Raw genomic sequence first — 24,085 nt, forward strand, 5'->3', positions numbered from 1 at the left:
GTTAATACTTTCAATATCAACAAGGGTAAGTTTTATATTTCTCAATTACCCAGAGGATAGGAATTTATTTCAGCTAGAAATATTTCTTTCATGCTAAAGACAGTTTCAGACAGAGGTGGTGTCCTCCCTGTCATTTTATCATGAACAGCAGCTGCTCTATAAAGAGATACAAAATTGCCAATAATCCAAAGACCCCTAGGTGTATCTTGGCGACTGCACTTTGCAGCAGTCCAGCTTCCCTAATAATATCCAGAACTGTCCACGGTGTAGGTCGCTGACCTAATAAGTTAACCCTGTTCCCAAATTTGGAACCTTTAATATTTCGAGTCAATGGGACAAAGCTGTTACCCACAAATTTTAAATTATTCCTAGCAATTTGACTGTTGTGCTAAGATATTGCTTCCATCGTAAACCAGGGAACTTGACACTGCTTAAGCTATTCAGTTCATACAAAGTAGTGAAGGCACTGGTGCCAAGATGACAATTACAACTTACTGGATGTGATGACCCAGCGATTTTTGTCTGTCCTGCCATTGCTGCCAAGTTAAGGACTCTCCTCGAAACCATTTGAGAAATTGTGTCTGCCGCCACTGCTTCCCATCCATCATTGTGGGCGGGAGGGAGGGAGGTAGGAAGAAAGAATGACATTTGAGGAAACTATAGCGGTGTCCAAACTTTATGATCTGCAAAGTCGCGGCTGTTCAGTTGACTCCTTTTTGAAATTTGAAGCATGTGTAAATAGGTGGTTATTGTGAATTTGCTGTGTTATACCGCTGTTCGGGTTAAGAGAGGTTGCAAAAAAGTTTGATCAGCTTAACATTTCAGTTTCCTTAACTGTTAAGCACCTTGTGGAAACACTGGACTCCAAATTTCATATCTTCGATCTAATAATGACTGTAATTTAACCCACTGAAATTCACATGTCTGAACAGTATTTTAAAAACTAAAGAAATTGAAATAATATTCATTGCAATTTAACTTGCCTTGTTTGATATGTACTTTCTTCTGAAGGAATTAAATAATGCGTAGATTGCAGTAAGTTTCATTTATATTAAAAGAAACTCATACAAGGCATCAGAACTCATAAGTTGAATCTGACTCAGTGTTTTTATTTAAATAAAAAAGGATTTAGGTGGCACATATTAATGTGACAGGAGTTTGTATTGCTGAGTATTATGCTGCATAGTTGTGGGCTTCAGTTTAAAAATGCTGGAACCAAACATTCCAGTGTAAATATCAGAATGATTTTTTTTCCAGCTCCCTCTAAGTACCCACTCCTGGGTAAGTACTGCTAGGACCTGTTATTGGGAAAATAACCACAGAGCAGCAGAACAGCTTTAATGAGTAAAATGACACAAGCTAATCATGTTCTGATCTATGAAACCCTGGTAGATTTGTTCAAATGGGAGATGATGAATTGACAGATTTAATTTACATTACTGTCACAGTAACCACGTCCTTCTGAAATATTCATTTTATCTGCACTATTTTGTATGCTGTTTTCTCAAACTTTTCATGTTCAGATATTGATTCTTCGTTTTAGAAGACTTGTTAAGAGGGATACAGGATGTTTCAGAGAACATTCTCAACATTAGCTATTGATTAGGGGTTTGCCCAGCTTTACATAAATGAATATGGGTTTCATTGAGTGGCTTACCTCCTGACTCCCCAAAGCCTTTCCACCATCTACAAGGCACAAGTCAGGAGTGTGATGGAATACTCCAACAAGAGAAAGTCCAACCACCTCCCCTCGACATTCAATGGCATTACCATCACCAAATCCCCCACCATCAACATTCTGAGGGTCACCATTGACCAGAAACTTAACTGGAACAGCCACATAAATACTGTTGCTACAAGAGCAGGTCAGAGGCTGGGTATTCTGTGGTGAGTGACTCACCTCCTGACTCCCCAAAGCCTTTCCACCATCTACAAGGCACAAGTCAGGAGTGTGATGGAATACTCTCCACTTGCCTGGATGAGTGCAGCTCCAAACACATTCGAGAAGCTTGACTCCATCCAGGTTAAGGCAGCCCGCTTGATTAGCACTTCATCCACCACCTTAAACATTCACTCCCTTCACCACCGGCGCACTGTGGCTGCAGTGTGTACCATCCACAGGATGCACTGCAGCAACTCGCCAAGGCTTCTTCGACAGCACCTCCCAAACCCGTGACCTCTACCACCTAGAAGGACAAGAGCAGCAGGCACATGGGAACAACAACACCGGCACGTTCCCCTCCAAGTCACACACCATCCCGACTTGGAAATATATCGCCGTTCCTTTGTCGTCGCTGGGTCAAAATCCTGGAACTCCCATCTTAACAGCACTGTGGGAGAACCTTCACCACACGGACTGCAGCGGTTCAAGGCGGCGGCTCACCACCACCTTCTCAAGGGCAATTAGGGATGGGCAATAAATGCTGGCCTCGCCAGCGACGCCCACATCCCATGAACGAATAATTTTAAAAAAATAGTACCACATCATTTTACTGTTGCACCAGTGTTTCTACTTGCATAACAATTAAGAATGTACTGTCCATTCACCATCTGTGCCTCATTGAAAGTTGAGTCTCACTGTAATGGAATGTACCATCATGAATTTAAATGCATTGTACTCTGTTTAGAACTGCCGTATGCAATTTTCAAAACATATGAGATGGCAACCAGTGAAAGAACCTTAAGCTCTGACATTGGTCAGTTTTAATTGGCTTCATACTAACTGATCTGATGTTTGTCCATTGCTATAAGTTGTGAGGTCAAAAAAATTTAAATAGTGTATGAGGCCCGCTTCCCCTCACCCCCCCAATACCAGTGTGACGTTTCTCCATCACTGAGAGAAATTGTGGGGGGGGTGGCGGGGTGGCAGAAGAAAATTAAAAACATGCACACATAATGGGTTCTGAATGCATCATGTAATCCTTTTTTGCCCCAACCAATATTGAACTAAAGGTAGCAGAAGGCCTCAGTTGTTCAGGCTGATAAGAACCATTTTTTTGACCTCTTTTGTTCTTCTGTTGAACATCCTATCACTGGCGTAGCTTTAAGACCTGGAGGTTAAAGTATAGAGCTGGTTTTGTAAGTCTCTGTGAAGTGTAAATAGGGTATGTTTGATCCCATCTGTATCTGACCGAGCAAAATATTTTATTTCAACTCAACGGAAAATACATTTTCAGCCTTACTTTTTTCTAAGAGCTCAAAAACTCAAAGTATGTGATCTGTTAATTGTGCATTAATAGTGATCATCAGGCGTTGTGCTTTCCATATCCCTTCAGTCCTCTAAATAGTTCTCTGCACACTATTCTTAAACCAGCAGCATACACATGCATTAAGGTCTCCGATGTACTCTATTATCCTGCCAACAAACATCTAACAGATTTTTAATGGCCTAATAACGGGAGACCCTGTCATCGTGCACTAAACATCTGCTTTCAAAGCCATTCCTTTCTAGCATCCCAGCTCTACAAAAATAATATTTTAGATATGGATGCTTGTGTTGCTAGGACTCGTCTTATAAATTGGCAGTTTCTTTTTTTTTAAATTAAAGAACAACTTTGAGGAGATGGAGGATTCAATGGGGGTTTCACTTATTAAAACACAGACCCGTTAGATGTGCTTTATTCCCAAGGAAAGGTAGTGGTAAATAAACTACTCACCACATTACAGGGGGTGGGGGGGTAGTGAGTCGATTTTGAGTAAAGAGTAGGACAAAGTACAACTTACCGGAGAATATTTATCATGTTTGTAGGAAGAATGCTTAAAAAAACCTTGTTTGTTAGTACAATTAATTCCGACCTGTTCAGTTTTGCTGTGAATTAAGCCAAATTGATGCTAATCCTTATTGTAAATTTACTATAACCTAAGGTACCGTGCGCACCTGTTAATTATTAACATGTTCTTGAGTATCAATTTATTCTCCATACACAGTATACTACTTCCCGAATGGGAACGATTTCATAAAGGGAATGTTTTGGATGACAAGGGATGTTCCTTTTATCAGGCATCTATTGTATTTGACATTGCGGGCTGGATTTGCTTGGTGTTAGTGTGCTCCCAGTGATATCAGCGCCGCTGCTGCCTCACACGCCTCGGCTGGGAGGAAGGGAAATGGCTGTCACACCTACTGTGGCTTGGTGTGGCCGGCGGCCCTAACTGGAGAGCAAACAAATTCTTCTACCGTTGAAGGCACTAAGCAAGAGGGCCCTTGCGTTTTTGAACCTGCCCCTTTCACCACCTTGGTGGATGCCAAGGACGCACTGTCATTCTGATAGCGAAGACGCACTGGTATTCCTGATGTTGGACTTTGCGAAGCTGTCACTGATGGGAAATACATTGGAAGACCTAGTCCCCTTATTAACGCCTAATTTAATACATCGGCTGAAGTATGGACTGATACTTGCAGCATCCGCCATCACTTCTGACGTGAAATCCCAGAAGCGGTGGCAGGTTTCTGAGAGCCGGTGGAATGGATCAGGGAGATGAGCTGGGGAGCCAGTCACCCCTCTACTGCCTGAAATCATGCAATAGTGTTGCGGGAAATGCACTCTTAAAGCTTGAAAACTAATTCATTACAGAAGATGTTGGGAAGTCAACAGAATCTTCAAAATGATAACTGGTCAAAGCATAGTTGCAAATGCTCGAGATATAATGAAGTTACATTTATGTAGCACCTTATCATGTAATTGGGATGTGCCAAAGTACTTCACAACAAATGAATTACATTTAAGATACAGTTAGGGTATAGGAGGTATATAAAGTCTGTATCAATTTCATGCAACGGGCATCGTTCTGGTTACTGTGACTTCTTTAAAAAATAATTATTGGCACTCTCTCACTGAGGCTAATGTGTGTGTCATTTTCTCCCGACAGTGGCTGGATAGCTACAATTGGCTTCTTTGGGACAAACGTTGGCTCAGCTGTCGTGATGCTGATCCCGACTGTGATGTTTACAGCAGTGGCTGTGCTGTCCTTCATCGCTCTGACCAAGGTAAAGCTCATTTGATTAGGCTGGAGCCTCGGCACCTGCTGCTGCTCAAAGCTAAGTGTTCACGGACAAAGGACAATGGGGAAGAGTTTCCACTTTGGGTGCAATCGGGAAATTGCGCCCCTGAATGTACTTGAAATTCTGCCAGTTAGGTTATGCTTCAAGTTTCCACTAAAATTAATTTCCATAATCACAAACTTAAAATGTTCCATGAACCAGTGCACTCGGGCAATGTAATAGAAAGTAATCGTTTCTTTAACATTTATTAGTTTCATTGGTGTACATTAGTCAGTTCCTTAGTAATTTAAATATTTTTTAACATGAAAAAACTTTTAAAACATGCCTACTGGTGCCTTATTTTTAAAACGTGCCTACTGGTGCAATTTGAAGAGCCTTCCCGAACTAGGCAATCGGCGGAATCAAGCGATGTCGACCTGGCAGCGTGGCCAATTTTGTGGACGGGGCCTGATCCGGGCAAATTGAATCTTGAACCAGTGTAAAAGATCATGGAAAACACACACGTAAGTGGTTTTGGGCGTAACTCACCTATGTTTAAAATTCCTCAATCTTTTGCGCTGGTTCAGCTGATTTTGCCCGGATTGCTTTCGAATCCGGCCCCAAAACTAGTGGAAGCATTCCCCCCTAAGATTTTAATGAATTCTAAGTTTTTTTTTGAAAGCAAGTTATTTGAGCAGCCCAGAAACGGTTATGAATCACTTTTGTTATCCCTGATTTGGGAGTACTTCTCCACAGTACCGTATTCCAATTTAATTTGTAATACAACTGTTCACAATTTGCCTCCACACTGCTATGTAATAGTTGTGCTTTTTCACAGGGAGCATCATTTTTAATAATATAAACTTCAGAAGAAGAAAAATTGGTCACATACTTAAGTTTGTTTTTGTACCATTGGACTTTGTATTGCTGAAAGTTGCACAAAAGCTGCACCAGAGGTTGATTCAGACAGTCGGAACTTCAGGTTTGGAAGCTGAACCAACCAAGAATCCCAAAGATAAAAAGGGAAAACCACAAATGCAGGAAAAGGCAGCACCTAAAAGAGGGAGATGAGGAAGCATTAGAGGACCTCCCTATATCAAGAAATTAATTTGAATGCTTAACTTCTCCTTTTTGTGCACTGTTTTTCTCTATTTTGTTTGGACCAACAAAATGACATCAGGTTTCCCCCAATGCCACAAAACAGCCCATCAATTGCTGACAACTACCCCCCTCTATGAGGCAGGTACCACTAAAACAATTGAATCAAGACAAACTAAAAGTATGTGCGCAATTATAATATGATTGTTTCGGTTATTAACCAAGCACAGTATGTCCTGCGATGCCCACCGCTTGCGAATTGCTTGAAGCGAATCAGTGGACACACCGGGTGATCCCGCTCCAGGGCCACCCGGGCACGCACGAGTCCAGTTGGAAAAGACCATGTTAAGATGCTAGCTGATAGTATGGTGTAATTAGCACAGGAAAGGGAAATGTTATTTTTGAGAACGCTGGCGTTTCATTTATCTGATCATTTTATTGCCTTTAAAGCTGTTCAGTTTTGTTATCCACTTTCTCGGGCATTAGTAGTATCATCGTAGGTACATCACAGGAGGAGGCCAGTCGGCCCATTGTGGCTGTGCTGGTTCTTTGAAAGAGCTATCCAATTAGTCCCATTCCCCTGCTCTCCCCATAGCTCTGTAAATTTTTTCTCCCAGGTATTTATCCAATTCCCTAGCACTGGATTCCCTTATCTGGCCATTATCTCATTGCTGTTTGTGGAACCTTGCTTCATGCAAATTGGCTGCCATGTTTCCCTACATTACAACATTGACTACACTTCAAAAGTACTTTATTGGCTGTAAAGCGCTTTGGGACATCCTGAGGTCATGAAAGGTACGATATAAATGCAAGTCTTTCTTTAGCACTGCATTGGAGTGTTAACCTAGATTAGAGCTCAAACCTTGGTATGAGATTTCATCTCTCAACCTTCTGACCCAGAGGCCAGAGTACTGAGCCAAGTCGAAACATCCTAAATTGACAGAGGGCTTGAAGCAACAACTTGCAATTATATAGTGCTTTTAACTTTCTCAAGGGCAATTAGGGATGGGCAATAAATGCTGGCCTTGCCAGTGACGCCCACATCCCATGAACAATTTTTTTTTAAAGTTTCCCAAGCCATTTCACAGAGGCTTAAATCAAAAATAATGGTTGCTGAGCCAAAGAAGGAGATATTAGGAGGAGTGATCAAAAGCTTGGTGAAAGAGTTGGTTTTAAGGAGGAGTGGGAGGTAGAGAGTTGGAGGGGTTTAGGGAGGAAATTCCAGAGCATGGCGCCCAGGTGGCTGAAGGCACAGCACTAATAGTGGGGTGAGGGAGGAGTGATGCACGAGAGGCCAGAGTTGGAGGAACAGATAACAGTGGAGGGGGTTGTAGGCTGGAGGATGTTACAGAGGTGGGGAGGGGAGAGGCCATGAAGGGATTTAAACATGAGGATGACATTTTTAAATTTGAAGTATTAGTGGACCAGGAGCCACTATAGGTCAGTGAGGATAGTGGTGATGGGTGAACGGGATTTGGTGTAGGATAGGATATGGGCAGCAGATTTTTGAATGAGCTGAAAAATAGGGCGATACATGGGAGGCCAGTCGGGAGAGCTTTGGAGTATTCACGTCTGGAGGTGACAACGGCATGGATGGGGATTTCATTGGCAGATTGGGTACAGTAAAGTAAGAAGTTTGAATATCTGCATGCTTGGTGGTGGTTGATGGCTGGGTAGATAAGATAATGGGAGAAAATCCAAAACACTCTCCGGTTAACATTTTTGTTTAAATAGCACGTACTGATAATTTTGAAAGGGAACTGGCTTGGAAAAGTGAGTGAGTGTGACAGTATGAGGAAGGTGGATTAATGTACAAAGATAAAATGATCATTGAAGCATGTAGAATTATTGACCATATCTAGGAATGTTAATTCAGCTCCCTTGCACTGTCTGCCTTAGTAACTTTTCCAGACCAAATTCTCCTGATCAGCAATCATTGTTGGAAACAAAAGTATTCATACAAAGGCAGCGGCAAAAGATATTAAAGCTAACTGTTATGTTAATTTGAAAGGTTTTTGTTTCATCTTTCTCAATGGCCTAACAGCTACTCTCATAAGCAGACCTTTATCCCCTGAACAGGAAATGCATCCTTTTCTATATTCTGCCCTTGCAGATACCAAAACTCTCAGCCATATAACAGGCTTGGGGCGGGGGGAGCTGTTTGATTGAGTTTGGTCTGCATCATTTTGTTATGCTGATCAGATATCTGCTTCTTGAGACATCTGAAGAACACACTTATTTTCAAAATATTGCTGGTAATCTCTTGGTCGATTATTTATCATTGGAGACAGCCATACACATGAACTGCTTAATCACATTCAGCTGGGTTCTGTTAATGGTGACTTTTGGCTAGTATATTGTTTGGACAGGTTCAGTAGGTTAGTACATAACCTCAGTTTTCTCAAACACTTTCAAAAGAATTGCTCCCTCCGTTCCATAGGTTTCAAAATGTACACTTCTGGGAAGCTCGCTGTTTTCTTTCCTATTTCAAATCAAACAACATCTCAAGCATTTTACCGATTAATTTAGGAGACTGTGATGATAAATCAAATGTATATCGAATTTCCCATTAATCTAGAAGTCTGATCTGCACACCCGCAAAGGGGAAATATCCAGTCTATTGAAATTCTAAAAAGCCTTGCATGTGCACAGGAACTGGATTTGTTAGTTAATTGAATCAGTGTTATTTATAATGGAATAAACCAGAACTCTTTGATCAAAGAAAACATCTGCTAATTAAATCCATGAGTCAACCTGATCTTAGATTAAGCGGCCCATTTGAACATTAAAGCCGAGAATTGAAGAAGTGCTGTTGACTGCACAGTCTGATGTAAAGCAGGAGCCCCCCATAATCTCAACAGCATCGGAGATCCACATTTTTGTTGGTCCTGTGGGCTGCTTTTGCATCTCCACTTGCCTCGACACAGAGCTGGATTCCATAACCTTGTTGTCATCAGGCATTGGGTCTCCAGTTTCCAGTGGGCTTTGATTAGGGATAGCAGCAGGAAGGCAGGTAAATAGGAGAGTGCGGCACGTGGCAGTCCATTTAAGCTGTGTCTTCCAGAACCCAAATTTAAATGTACAAGTGTCTGGGGAAATAACCAGACTTTTGTCACATGCTGTTTTTAAACTGATAAGTGAGTGTTAATCTTTTGTACTTCATGAAAAGAAAAAAAAGTTAACAGAAGCTTCATTTTGCCAGGGACTTTTTGCATTCTGAAACTGTTCAGTGTGTGTTTGATTAATGACAGTATTAGAATAATTGTACATTGTTGAACTAGTGAGTGCAGCTGTCACTTTTTCTGGATTTGATTAAGACACCATTAGTGTACATTACCAATGTAAACAAATGTCATGTCCTGTAATTAATTTTCGGTGTAAAGTCCACAAACTGTAAAGCTGCATGTTCTGGGTATGAGGCTTTTTGACACCAAAATTATGATGCTATTTTCCAGCAGTTAATGAGCCATGGTGTGTTTGTTACAAATGATTCCTTGTTTACTGTGCTAAATCCCTTCAGATGCTGATGTATCGAATTCAGTTTAAGTTTACAGTTTACAATGTCGACGTAAAAGTCTTCGTAGTTGTCGAGGATACTCGTGTTATCCTGCAGTAGTGCAGTAGCCTGCTTTAGTTTAGATCTGCTCATTTTACTAATTTCTCTCTTATCCAGAGTGTTGACCTCCATGGAGCTTTATTCAGCTTAGAGGCCTATTAGATTGACAGTGTGGCGAATGGGAAGATATGAGTGTAATGCGGAGGTCAAAAGTGACTGCCTTTGAACTCAGCTGGTTCTGTCGAGGCTTGTTTTGGATTTGTTGAAAGATTATAGGATGATATGTTTGATAAATCTGGACCTGAAGTAATCACCTTCTCTCTCCCACACCCCCTATCCCATGAGCACAAGAAATAACAAGTCAAACATAACATTTTGGCAGGGGTCCAAACCCACACTTCACTGTTGACTGACTGCAGTTGAGATGCATTTTACATTTCTGCAAAGTGCAGACAATAGGATTGTCTCTTAAAGAACTTTCTGTTTAATAAATTGCAACCAATCTAAAGAACCAGGTGAGGCTGGTTTGCTCATCTGTCGTTACAACATGTAGCTATGGTATTACATCACTGTGTTCAGCTGCCAACTGCACAAATAGAACAGGCTAAGATGGCCAGTATCAGTCTCCCTATTCCTTTCATCTTGGGTTGCTTGGCTTGAATTTTTTTAACTTTCCTAAATACTGTGTGAAGAGTTGAGACTAATTTATTTGAATTTTGCTGCAATGGGTTATCAGCGGTAAAAGTAACCACAAGCTGAGCTTTGGTTAAAATAAATGTAGCAGCAGTTTGGACAGTAAATTGGGTTTTGGTCAAATCTACATAATGCACAGTGCAAATATTAGTCATACTTTTGCAAGCTATTGTGTTATCTCTTAGACTATCAGCAAGTCCAGAGAAATGTTTGCACCCTGTGCAGCTGAAATAAATATGCATTAAAATTACCCAAATGTTGGTAGTATCTTTATTACTACAAACACATTTTTAAACTAATGGAACTTTGCAGTATGTAGCTCTACCCACTATATCAATCTTCCTTTTCCTTTATTTTGTCTTCCTGTTTTTCCTCTTTCCTGTTTTTATTGCTTTAACTTTAGTCTTACTCATTTTTTTCAAATCTAACGTAATTTGTGATCGTAGACTGTTCCTGTTTTTTTTTAAAAAAGAAGACTAATTCTAAATTCCCTTTCTTGTTTTTTTCCTCCAGGCTCCTGATCTCCATTTTGGAGGTGATGGCACCTTTTTTAAAAGAACTGTCAATGACTGAAAATCAAACGCTTTTTTTTCAGCCTTTGATGAAAGCCCTTTTAAAAACAACTGAAGATTAGCACCACTGTGCCGTAGCTATACTTCAGTCCGTCTTTGAGTATCAGTATCAGAAGCTCTGTTGCCAGATGAGTATACTCTCAGCTGCAGTAAACTGATCAGTGATGCAGTACGATCTTATCAATTTTAGTAGCAAATTTCTGCCCCATTCCCCAGCGTTATTTCTGCCGTTCACTTTATTTTTGTCGGGGAATCCAAAACTAGGGGCCATAAGTATAAGATAGTCACTAATAAATCCAATAAGGAATTCAGTAGAAACTTCCTTACCCAGAGAGTGGTTACAATGTGGAATTTGCTACCACAAGGAGTAGTTGAGGAGATTAGCATAAATGCTTTTAAGGGGAAGTTAGGTAAGTACATGAGGGAGAAAGAAATGGAACAACATGCTGATAGGGTTAAAAGAAGAGGGGTGAGAGGAGGCTCGTGTGGAGCATAAACATTGGCATAGACCTGTTGGGCCGAATGGCCTGTTTCTGTGCTGTAAATTCCATGTAATTTTGCATCTGTTTTTCTGAAGTACTAGCTGCAATCGTCATAATTTTTTCTTATAGTTTATAATTTATAACCCCAGGTTCACAGGTATTACCGCGGCAGTGGAGGAAGCATGAGCAAGGCTCAAGAAGAATGGACCACAGGAGCGTGGAAGAACCCACATGTGCAGCAAGCAGCCCAGCAAGCCGCTGTCGGTGCAGTGCAGGGGACCGTGCAAAGCCCGCAGTACACAGAGTATTCGGACACGCCCAACTACGCGTACAACAACCAGATGTAAGCCCCTGCGTTAACGCACCTCGCCAGTTTACAGAGTCTCTCCTGGGTTCAGGATCAGTTGGGAAATGCAAAATGTGTTTTATTTCATATGTATCATTCAGAGATTAGAGCTCTGTTCTCTGAAAATGGCTAATATTTGTGGTGTAGAAACAGAAACCGTGGTTGCTGTAGAACAATGTGCAAATACCTTTTAAAGATGTGATGTTAATTGATATTGAAAGTGTTTTGTGATTATATAGGTCACTTCCAATTTAAGCAAAAAGAAAAATCACGCACGCACACATACTTAAAAAGTCATATCTGATAGCCTAATAACAGGAATGCGAGACCACAATGCTAGGTAATCAGGTTTTTTTCTTGATGGTTGCAGAAGAATTCTCTGCCCATGTGATGTTCCCAGCATTGATTATGTTAGTTGTGATGTATTTTAGAGCAACATTTTGATTATCCCTAAGGCTCTTCTGTAAAATGCTTATTGTATTATCTAGATTGTGGAGATAATGTAATAGCACTAAATAACAAATGGCCCCAGAATAGTTTGACAAAATCCATTTATCATAACTTGTAGCTGTACAACGATCTAACTTGTATCTGTAAGGTCCACAACCTCCAAAGGGTGGAGTCTGTCAGTCTTGAACTCACCATGGATCATAAACTAGGTTCTGATCATTTCACATACGTGCATTTTTTAAAAAAATGTTCCTTCCACTCCAACCTAATTAGACCCTTCAGTAGGCAAGCTTCTGAACTTTCAAAGCCAATTGCTGGTACTGATTATTGTAAACTAAAGTTTATACAGAACACTTCAATTTCAGATATTTGTGGAATAAGCTGAACAAAATCTGTAACCGTTCTATATTGGTGATTCAAATACTCCGAAAGTACTTATTGAGCTAACATTCCAGACAACACATAGGAAAATTAAGGTTGATTTGCTTATGTTCCCGATTGACTTCCCCCATTCTGTACACATGCTAGAGCGAGATTTATTTCGAAGAATTTTTATATAAGGAACCAGTCTGCTTGTTTAATGGATTTCAATTATTTATGTGCTGTTTATATGTGAAAGACTTCTGGATTCTTAATTTGTGTTCTTGCATTATGCTTCAATTGCAAACATGATCATGTAATTTTTTTTTAAAAAGAGATCACTGTCCTTGTTAAACTCTCAGGAATTTGGTTTGAGTCTGGATGAACTACATCTTTGCAATTTAGGCAGGCTATGCCTTGCATGTGGGCTGGAACAGTAATAGCTACAGAGATTTTGAATCACAGTGCACAGGAGATTAATTTTCAACCTAGCTGCTGCATTGCTAGTTGTCATTTAATTTGTAACTGTTCTTGTTGTTTTCTTGGTTTGTTTCACTTTGAGTTTTTATATTCTCTAGCTTATAGCACTCTGAAGTATCTACATATTGCATGTCTGTAGAAAGCATACAAGCTTTTGATTCCGAAAGGAACAGTGGGAGTAGCAACACAACTCATTACAGAACTGTCAGTAAATATATAATTGATGTTGCTGCTTCCTTTCCCTATTGTTTTTATTGGCCATTCTTTCCTCTCTTCCACCCCACCCCATGTAGCTCCTTCAGATAGGTCTGAAAGAGCAAGCCCTGGAGAACTACTGATACTCTGGGGCAAAAGATGGCTTTGGGGCTAATACACATTAAACATAGGACTTGGGACTTGAGTATACAACTGCAAGCAATAAACATAACTTTTCTTGCATCTACATTCTACATATTTTGGAGGGGAAAATCAATTTAGTTTCCAATTGAGGCTTCAATTTAATTTCCAAATCTGTCGTCAACTGTGGAAATTTATTTTCGTATCCATGATTCAGCCCTAATAATTCATGATCTGCATTAAAGTCTGTTAACCCATTAAGAAATGCAACAGCACTCACCAGTATTTGAGGCAGAAACATGTTAGGTTCAGGGGCATAAAACTACATGTGAGGAGCAAGCGAACATACACCATTTGTGATACTTGTACATGGAATCGAACACTGAGATGTGGCCACTCAATACAGTTAAGATCCACCATCAAACCAAATAAGAGGAAAACCTCTAAGTTCTTTATTATCTGCCACAGAGAAGTTATTGAAAATTGTAGGGTCTCTGGTTAAGCCTATAAAGTTGACCTGTCTGTTGTAGCATTTGTACTACGCAATAGAAAAACTGGCTTGGAATTGATTCAAGAATGTGCACCCATTCCAGCTTATTTACAGACTTTTACAAATTTCCAGATTAATCTTGATCAGTATTCTTATTTGCAAAGCTACTGTGATGTTCAAATCTAAAACGGTTCATTTTGGGAGGAGGCATAAGATGAATTAGTTTTATATAATGTTAAATATAATCTAAGATTAGAAGAAACCAAGTTAAAATTATTGTGTGAATTAGAATCGAGCATAGGAGGTGTACAAAAGAGTATTTAAGCTGTTTATTTGAACTGTGGCTGTGGTGATTGTGCGAGTTTAGTACAAGTCGTGTAAATCGTCTGTAGGTGCATGTGTTCTAGTTGGTTTGTCGCTGCTATTTTGGGTTACACACACATTTTGTCTGAGGTTGTTGTGATTTCCTGCTTTTATCTGGGGGCTATAGGAATAGTGCTCTATGTGGTTCAAACACTCAGAGCAGTATCTTGATTGTACATAACTTGTCAACATGCAGCTTTTAAGAAGTGGATTTACTTGAAAACAATATCCTCTGCTCTGGCTACTTTATCTTACTTTCTAAATCTGAAATTTATCTCAAAACCACTTTTAAAGAAAAAAAAACATTAAACAGAATTTGGCATGCTGGAATAATGTTCAAATTATATTTTTCAGATATTAGCACTTAGAAAATGTTTTGTCTGTAAAGATGGGGCTCATGATCCAGGATAGTATTTTGTGAGGACCTGCCACTCAATTCTGACCTGAAAATTTGCAGCACTTCGATCATAACTACATTTAAGTAAAAGATAGACGCTCTCCATTACATAATAGGAATGAGTAATGGTTAAATAAATGCTGAACACTTTTGGCTTACAAAGCAGAAATTCCTGCACATAAACTTTACAAATTATGCAGCTCACGGTACGTTTCACAGTAAGGTTTTTAGAGCCATTTCATCAATTTTGAGGATTTGGTGTAAATAGTCGAAGTGATTGTGAGATATTCTTTATTGTGAAAATAACAATAGACTTCAATGGTGGTCACTATTTGTTCGAACACTAACTGCTACTTGATTATATGCAGAAATTCTTGCCTAAAAATTCCTAATATTGACTGCCCTCTTTAATGTACTTCAGAATTAGTTCAAGTACTTTGTTTCACCCTTGGCACAGAACATTATGCTGTGTAGTAATTAAAAATTAATGCATTTCTCTCATTGTTATCCCTTAACTACAGGGGGATTACATTGGTTCTGTTTTGTTACAGAATCTTAAGATGTGCATATATGACTGCTTAGAATGTACTTACTTGGATGAAACGTTTTATGTCTGTATGAAGCCATTTATTTATCACTAGGACCAAGTGACTGTTGCCTTCTGGCACCTCAATATCCTGCAAAAAAGACAGGAGCTATTGGCTAACTCAGTAGACTGTAGAGAAAAGCTATTATTTTTTGTGTGTGTGTTTTATCTTCAAATAATTGGATTTGCCACATGAATTTAGAATCTGCTGTAAACCACACATTAACTTGAGTTGTTTTTCTGCATTTAAAATAACTTAACCAAAGTGATGATGGAGAGGATTTGGCATAGCTGCTGTCGGTAACTATTTGCCGCCATAGCTGAAGGGTGCCTGGAGGCAAGAATCTTTTCATTCCGCACCTAAAAGAAAACACTTCAAAGGTGCCTAATTGTAGACACAATGGGGTAAAGTTTCTCGAGTCTGTGCTGGCGATGAGATACCTTACCTGTTGCCGGTGGGTATCAGAAAATCACCAGCACATTAGTTGTACACTTTCCCCCCACAGAATTCAGTGGATGGATAAGCAGGGTGTTGCAATTTTCCGATAAACACTTGTGGCGGGCAAGGTACCCCACTGCCGGCCCAAACTCAGAGAATTTAACCAAACGGGTTGCCCCTGTGCTGATTACCTTATTTATTTTCTTTCTTTATGCACCAAGTATGTCAGAATATATCCTTTCAAATACCCGCTGAGCTTTGAGGTGTAAATATTACCATTTTTATGTTTTCTGAAGAAGCCGTGACAGTGTAACAGGCCTGTGTTGGAATTGTATGACCCATCCCTATGCAATAAAAATAAGTTAATTTGAACTAAAATCTGATGCACCTTGCAGTTTGATGCAGTATAATTTTACTGACCTATTCTGTATATATAGCATTAATTACAGTTCTTTTTATATTAAGCTTTCTTTAAGAAAAAAAATCACATGAATGTTCTCTCTTTATTTTTTAATGCTTTTAATTTGCTCAGTAGCTGTGCCAATCGGTTCTGTTTATTTTCGGTGATAATGCATGTGTCTTTTTGCGCTGCGTACTCCCTATTCCCGAGTGCTGCCCAGATGTGAACCTTCAGTAACTCAGTGATGGCTTTACCTTTTTTCCTTGGTTATAATCAGTTCAACTTTTTTTTTAAATTGTTTAAACCTAATTATAAATTTGAGTCCAGGAAAGGCAATATTTTGCATCAGGGATCTCAACACACTGTAAAACAATGACATTGTGATTGGTGAAGCTGCTTACAGTTAAGGTTTTTTTTGGTGAACCAGTTTAAATTGAGCAACTAACTTGCTTAGCTCTAGTCCCAAGGGGCATTTTTTATGACTCTCTTGCTTTTAAGTGCCATTGCAGTCAGTTTCTTTTAAGATGGACTTCACATTGCCAACTTTGTTCAACAGCGTAAAGCTATCATTGTAAAGGCTATTTTAAAGGTACCAATTCCAATTGATTTTGAAAGGCAGGATCTAGGAATGTTTTTTTTTCCTCACTACCAGTTACCTACAGATCATGGCATGTTGGTAACTAGTTATTAAATGTTGCAAATTGTGAAAAGCTCAGTTTGAGTAATTGAAATCTAAATATGGGTTAACCCCAAGCAGAGGGTTGTGTTAGAGTAAATAAACTTAATGTAGAAAATCATGACACAAAATGAAAAATGTAGCCATTATGTAAAAAATACTTTGCAGTTTGAGAAATGTGAGCTGCCATATCTACAGAGTTACAGTGAGTAATGTTGGCCGTTCATCTGTACCATTTTTCACCATCCAGAAGCACTTGCAAATTTGTAAATATATTTAACAAAGTAACGAGATATTAATCTTCATTAGGATGCTGCTGTGTATTGAGGTATATGGAAAGTTATATCTCTAATGACTTTTGGAGTTTAATTTGGTGATGTAGTCAAGGCATTAGAATTAATTCAGTATTGATATCCAGTATCTTACGAATAATAATTTGAGCTAGGTTGGTATAACATGGCTATAGGAGCCTGTATTCTGTTTCTTTTAAGTCCTAAGCGTGTGCAAACACTTTGGAATGTGTCCCCCTATTGACCCTGATACTTCTCTTTTGGTCAGTTGGAGGTTCACTTACAGTAGTCCTGGTAGTAGTTTGGCACAGTTCAACTCCAAAGGGACCGCACAGTGCAGTCTGTTAACCAATCCCTCTACAACTTAGAAAAGGACATTTCTGCAAAAACAGCTAAAGAATTGTCACTGTTTCTGTGTTATTTAATAGCTGCTCTGCTGATACCTTACGCTATGTAGAAAGTTTTGTCTGTATTGTTTTATCACTTTTTACAGTACAGTAATTCTTCAAAATGGAGTATCTACCTTTTTTCCTATTGAGAAATTATATCACTGTCATTCCAGTACGTCAATGTGTCAATGTCATTCTGGAGAAATAAATGGTAAAACTCAGCTTGGCTATCTTGTTCTGTCTTTGAACTTGAGTGTTGCAAATTCTTACTCGCATCTCACCAGAACAATATGACTCCATCAATACAAATATACGTACACCTGTCTTCAATATAATCATTTAATGGTCCCAGTAGCTGACCTAATTAGGAATTGCCTGTCACTACTATTTGCAAGTTGGGGTACAGTACTGGAGTTCCTTTATCAGATGTTAGTGTCTTGAAATTCATTTTTTTTCAATATTATAAAGAAGGAAATGTCTGTGCCTTTTCTCTTTTTTTAATCTTGTGTAGAGGTAAGCAAGTCTTTACCCAAACCAATGCTTAGTGGAGTGTTTTATACATTGTTTAAACGAGTGTCTAAAAATTCCTGTGGTGTCTTCTGTTTAAAGACATCATTTGAAGCTGACCAGATTGATGTTAATGTGCTTCATGTTTGACTGCATTTGAACTCTTAGTAAACAAAGCCACTATTGATTTGGCACAAAAAAGTGGTTATGGTACTGGACTAGCAATACAAAGCTTGTGAGTTTGATTCCAAACATGGCAAGTTGTAAAATTGAATTCAATATTTAAAAAAAATTATCATGAAAGTTGCCAGATTGTCATCATAACCCACTGGTTCACATTTCCTTCAGGGAAAGGAACCTGGCACCTCTATCCAGTCTGGCCTACGTGGGACTCCAGTGCCACACTACGTGGTTGACTAATATAGGAAGAAAAGAACAAACTTGTATTTATATAGCACCTTTCACAACTTCAGGACGGCCCAAAACATTTTACACTAATGAAGTACTTTTGAAGTGTAGTCACTGTTGAAATGTAGGGAACACGGCAGCCAATTTGCACACTGCACGGTCCCACAAACAGCTACTTTAGATAAACTTTTTCTTGGAATGATCACTGACTTTAAGCTGCGCAAATTGCCATTCCTTCTGGACCTATATGATCTGTGATGCTAAATACAAGCAGAAGACTTAGCCAGCCAACCCATAGAGCAATTCAGTTACATATTTTGAAAGTCTAGATAGTGCTTCAAACCCATTGTCAATATTTTTGGACCTTCCATGTTAAACATTTTGAAAAAAATCCCTCCAAAATGAAATATTTAGTTGACATCAGTATTTGCTGTAGTACAGAGAGGGAACAAGCTTTTGACGCACTCAACTGCTATACAACCAATTAACCTGTATGCGTGAAATGCTGCTATTGAATAGAAATATTTAACACATTTTTATAATGGCTCCTGAACGTGACAATAATTCATGCAAGAAATACTTAAGTATTTTCATGACTGTTAAAATGTAGAGGTTCTTAATTTTCAGTCCCTCAACATCAGTTCATAGAAAAATGTCATTGTGACCAAGCTGCCTTCTAGTTTGAGTGGTTATTTTACGGTGAACTTTGGCAGGCTCAACCTAGTTCCTCATCAGACTGAGTCCACAGCTTTAACTGCCTAATAATTCAGCATCTATTGATACTTAAATTGACAATATGACTCGGAGACCATGGAAATAGCTGATGGCGATTTGGAAATGGCACACTGTTCCAATTACAGATGGACTTGAGGCTACAGTTAAAAACCATGTTGGGTCAGATTAGAATTTGTGTCTGGCCATGCTACCTGATCTGACCATTACGGTGATCAAATGCAAAAGCATTCAATTCCCCTGCCTTGATATCCTTAATAAAATAATATACTATCAAAAATTAGTCTCCCAGATTGAGTTTATCTACCCAACATCACCAAAAGGTGCATTTAATCTCAATAACAGCAACTTGCATTTATAAAGCGCTTTGAATATGATAAAATGTCCCAAGGTACTTCAGAGGAGCGATTATCAAACAAAGTTTGACCCCGAGCCACATATCAGGACAGATGCCTAAAAACTTGGTCAAAGAGGGAGATTTAAAGTAGGGGAGAGAGGGGTAGAGGGGTTTAGGGAGGGAATTCCAGAGCTTGGGGCCAAGGCAGCTGAAGGCACGGCCGCCAAAGGTGGAGTGCATCCCCAATTTTAATCGGAAAAGGCCAGAATTGGAGGAGCGCAGGGATCTCGGAGGATTGTAGAGCTGGAGGAAGTTACAGAGATAAGGGCGAGGCCACGGTGGGATTTGAAAACATGGATGAGAATTTTAAAATCGAGGCGTTGCTGGACTGGGAGCCAATGCAGGTCAGCGAGCACAGGGGTGATGGTTGAACGGGACTTAGTGCGAGTTAGGATGCAGACAGCAGAGTTTTGGATGAATGGTGGACAATTGAACAACTAATGGGAGGAGGAGGCTCCACTAACATCCCCATCCTCAATGATGGCGGAGCCTAGCATGTGAGTACAAAAGACAAGGCTGAAATATTTGCAACCATCTTCAGCCAGAAGTGCCAAGTGGATGATCCATCTCTGCCTCCTCCCGATATCCCCACCATCGCAGAAGCCAGTCTTCAGCCAATTCGATTCACTCCACGTGATATCAAGAAACGGCTGAGTGCAGTGGATACTGCAAAGGCTAAGGGCCCCGACAACATCCTGGCTGTAGTCCTGAAGACTTCTGCTCCAGAACTAGCTGCACCTCTCACCAAGCTGTTCCAGTACAGCTACAACACTGGCATCTACCCGGCAAAGTGGAAAATTGCCCAGGTACATCCTGTACACACAAAGCAGGATGAATGCAATCCGGCCAATTACCGTCCCACCAGTCTACTCTCAATCATCATCAAAGTGATGGAAGGTGTCGACGGTGCTATCAAATGGCACTTACCAATAACCGGCTCACCCATGCGCAGTTTGGGTTTTGCCAGGACCCACAGCTCCAGACCTCATTACAGCCTTGGTCCAAACATGGATAAAAGAGCTGAATTGCAGATGTGAGGTGGGAGTGACTGCCCTTGTGAAGGCAGCATTTGACCAAATGTGGCATTAAGGACCCCTAGTAAAATTGAAGTCAATGGGAATTGGGGAAAACTCTCCAGTGGCTGAAGTCATATGTAGCACAAAGGAAGATGGTAGTGGTTATTGGAGGCCAATCATCTCAGTCCCAGGACATTGGTGCAGGAGTTCCTCAGGGCAGTGTCCTAGGCCCAAACATCTTCAGCTGCTTCATCAATGACCTTACTTCCATCATAAGGTCAGAAGTGGGGATGTTCGCTGATGATTGACAGTGTACAGTTCCATTCACAACCCCTCAGATAATGAAGCAGTCCGTACCCGCATGCAGCAAGACCTGGACAACATCCAGGATTGGGCTGATAAGTGGCAAGTAACATCTGTGCCAGATAAGTGCCAGGCAATGACCATCTCTAACAAGAGAGTCAAACCACCTCCCCTTGACATTCAACGGCATTACCATTGCCGAATCCCCCATCAACGTCCTGGGGGTCACCATTGACCAGAAACTTAACTGGACCAGCCATATAAATACTGAGGCTACAAGAGCAGGTCAGAGGCTGGGTATTCTGCGGCAAGTGACTCACCTCCTGACTCCCCAAAGCCTTACCACCATCTACAAGGCACAAGTCAGGAGTGTGATGGAATACTCTCCACTTGCCTGGATGAGTGCAGCTCCAACAACACTCAAGAAGCTCGACTGCATCCAAGACAAAGCAGCCCGCTTGATTGGCACCCATCCATCACATTAAACATTCACTCCCTCCACCACCGGTGCACAGCGGCTGCAGTGTGTACCATCCACAGGATGCACTCCAGCAACTCGCCAAGGCTTCTTCGACAGCATCTCCCAAACCCGCGACCTCTACCTCCTAGAAGGACAAGGGCAGCAGGTGCATGGGAACAACACCACCTGCACGTTCCCCTCCAAGTCACACACCATCCCGACGTGGAAATATATCGCCGTTCCTTCATCGTCGCTGGGTCAAAATCCTGGAACTCCCTACCTAGCAGCACTGTGGGAGAACCTTCACCACACGGACTACAGCGGTTCAAGAAGGGGCTCACCACCACCTTCTCGAGGGCAATTAGGGATGGGCAATAAATGCCGGCCTCGCCAGCGACACTCATCCCATGAATGAATTTTAAAAAACTCAAGCTTACGGAGGGTACAAGGTGGGAGGCCAGCCAGGAGAGCGTTGGAATAGTCAAGTCTGGAGTCATTGGAGTAACTCACGGGAAGGATGCCTGAACATAAGTTTAGTTAGTATTTTCAATTTCTAGACTTTGTAAACAGATTTCCAAAGAGTAGAATGGACCCTTTCTCACTAAATGCTGCCACTGTGTTCTTGAAATGGAATGTCTCGATGCTGTAAATTTGCAGTTTCGTCAATTAAAGGTAATATGCTATGAATTACAACTCAACTGACGTCCAGGATAAAGTGGCTAAGTGACCATTGCTTTAGAAAATATGTTTGCTCATTGACAAGTAGATTGCTTTCACTGCTTGGTGTAGGGAATAGTGAATACATCTTCAGTTCTGAACATATGGCTAACTGGGAAAAAATGAAGGTAATTTCAACTCTGCTTAACACTATACTGTTTGTAGAGATGAGAAGAGTGAGAGTTTATCCTAGCCTTCCTGTGAAATGCACTAAAACCCTAAGGCACATTTCTTCTGAGTACTGATACCCGAGCCATAACTTCAGGCCTGACATTCAATTCAACCACAGTATATACGGTAAGACTAAAAAAAAATACATTAGCGTTCACTTTGAGAACTATCTAGATTAGGAATTTTTCCATGTGTGACGTGTTTTTACACATGGCTGTTGGATCAGCTGCTGTGAATAAGCTGGGTAAAAGCTATTGATTCGAACTGCACCACATCCTTCTGATTCTACAAATGTTGAAATCCTGTTCGAGCACTTTTGTTTCCATTAGCAAGAAGGCTGGCTGAGCAAACTGTATCTTCCAGATCAATGCTGCTCTGTGGCCAATAGACAAAGAAGTGCGATTGCTGGTACTCAAAAAGGAATTAAAAAATGGCTCAGTCCAATGCTGGCCAATTAGCCGTTGCTTATTTTGAGCAGCACCCTTCCAATTGCCAGCAATACTTTCTTGCCAAGGTTCAGCCGCCCATGTCTTGGTCACCCTCAATTCTATTTTGATCATCCTTTTGTTGATCCCAGTCTTTGCGTTGACAAGACCCTTATAGCTGGCAGAGAGAGGAGATGTTCATCCATCAATCTGAGTTAGACTCGGAGCTCAGATCATAAAGGTGAAAGGACAATGTGTTGAACCATTAGATCTCAGTCCACTGAAATGAATGAGAGGCTGCCCTAAAGATTTTGAACTTGGGACAGTCTCCATCACACTGGGACATGTGGTCACCTTGCATTAACTTGGTCAGTCTCCATCACACTGGGACATGTGGTCACCTTGCATTAACTTGGACAATCTCCATCACACTGGGACATGTGGTCACCTTGCATTAACTTGGACAATCTCCATCACACTGGGACATGTGGTCACCTTGCATTAACTTGGGACAGTCTCCATCACACTGGGACATGTGGTCACCTTGCACTAACTTGGACAATCTCCATCACACTGGGACATGTGGCCACCTTGCATTAACTTGGACAATCTCCATCACACTGGGACATGTGGTCACCTTGCATTAACTTGGGACAGTCTCCATCACACTGGGACATGTGGTCACCTTGCACTAACTTGGACAATCTCCATCACACTGGGACATGTGGCCACCTTGCATTAACTTGGACAATCTCCATCACACTGGGACATGTGGTCACCTTGCACTAACTTGGGACAGTCTCCATCACACTGGGACATGTGGTCACCTTGCACTAACTTGGGACAGTCTCCATCACACTGGGACATGTGGTCACCTTGCATTAACTTGGGACAGTCTCCATCACACTGGGACATGTGGTCACCTTGCACTAACTTGGACAATCTCCATCACACTGGGACATGTGGTCACCTTGCACTAACTTGGGACAGTCTCCATCACACTGGGACATGTGGTCACCTTGCACTAACTTGGGACAGTCTCCATCACACTGGGACATGTGGTCACCTTGCATTAACTTGGGACAGTCTCCATCACACTGGGACATGTGGTCACCTTGCACTAACTTGGACAATCTCCATCACACTGGGACATGTGGCCACCTTGCATTAACTTGGGACAGTCTCCATCACACTGGGACATGTGGTCACCTTGCATTAACTTGGACAGTCTCCATCACACTGGGACATGTGGCCACCTTGCATTAACTTGGGACAGTCTCCATCACACTGGGACATGTGGTCACCTTGCACTAACTTGGACAATCTCCATCACACTGGGACATGTGGTCACCTTGCACTAACTTGGACAATCTCCATCACACTGGGACATGTGGTCACCTTGCATTAACTTGGTCAGTCTCCATCTCACTCCATCCATGAGTCTCCACCTTGCATTACTTGGCAACTTTACTTAATTTTCAGTTAAAAGAAGAAAAGATATTTAATCTGGGGACACTAGTAATACCTTTCCTAACTTAAAAAAATGATTAGCTGTTTTCTTATTA

The 24,085-nt window shown here is 40.8% G+C and overlaps 1 protein-coding gene across 1 annotated transcript in view; it reads left to right on the plus strand.

Moving 5' to 3' along the window:
* LOC137304844 (secretory carrier-associated membrane protein 5-like) overlaps positions 1–17,605 on the plus strand; it is a 62,960-nt gene extending 45,355 nt beyond the window's left edge. Inside the window, exons 6-7 of the mRNA XM_067973635.1 lie at positions 4,870–4,987; positions 11,532–17,605. Of these exons, the coding sequence (XP_067829736.1) occupies positions 4,870–4,987; positions 11,532–11,729 (316 nt within the window). The 3' untranslated portion in view covers positions 11,730–17,605. The remainder of the gene's footprint in view (positions 1–4,869; positions 4,988–11,531) is intronic.
* The last annotated feature ends 6,480 nt before the right edge of the window (positions 17,606–24,085 follow it).

This window comes from Heptranchias perlo, chromosome 38 (genome assembly GCF_035084215.1).
Source record: "Heptranchias perlo isolate sHepPer1 chromosome 38, sHepPer1.hap1, whole genome shotgun sequence".
In the NCBI taxonomy this organism is placed as follows: Eukaryota; Metazoa; Chordata; class Chondrichthyes; order Hexanchiformes; family Hexanchidae; genus Heptranchias; species Heptranchias perlo.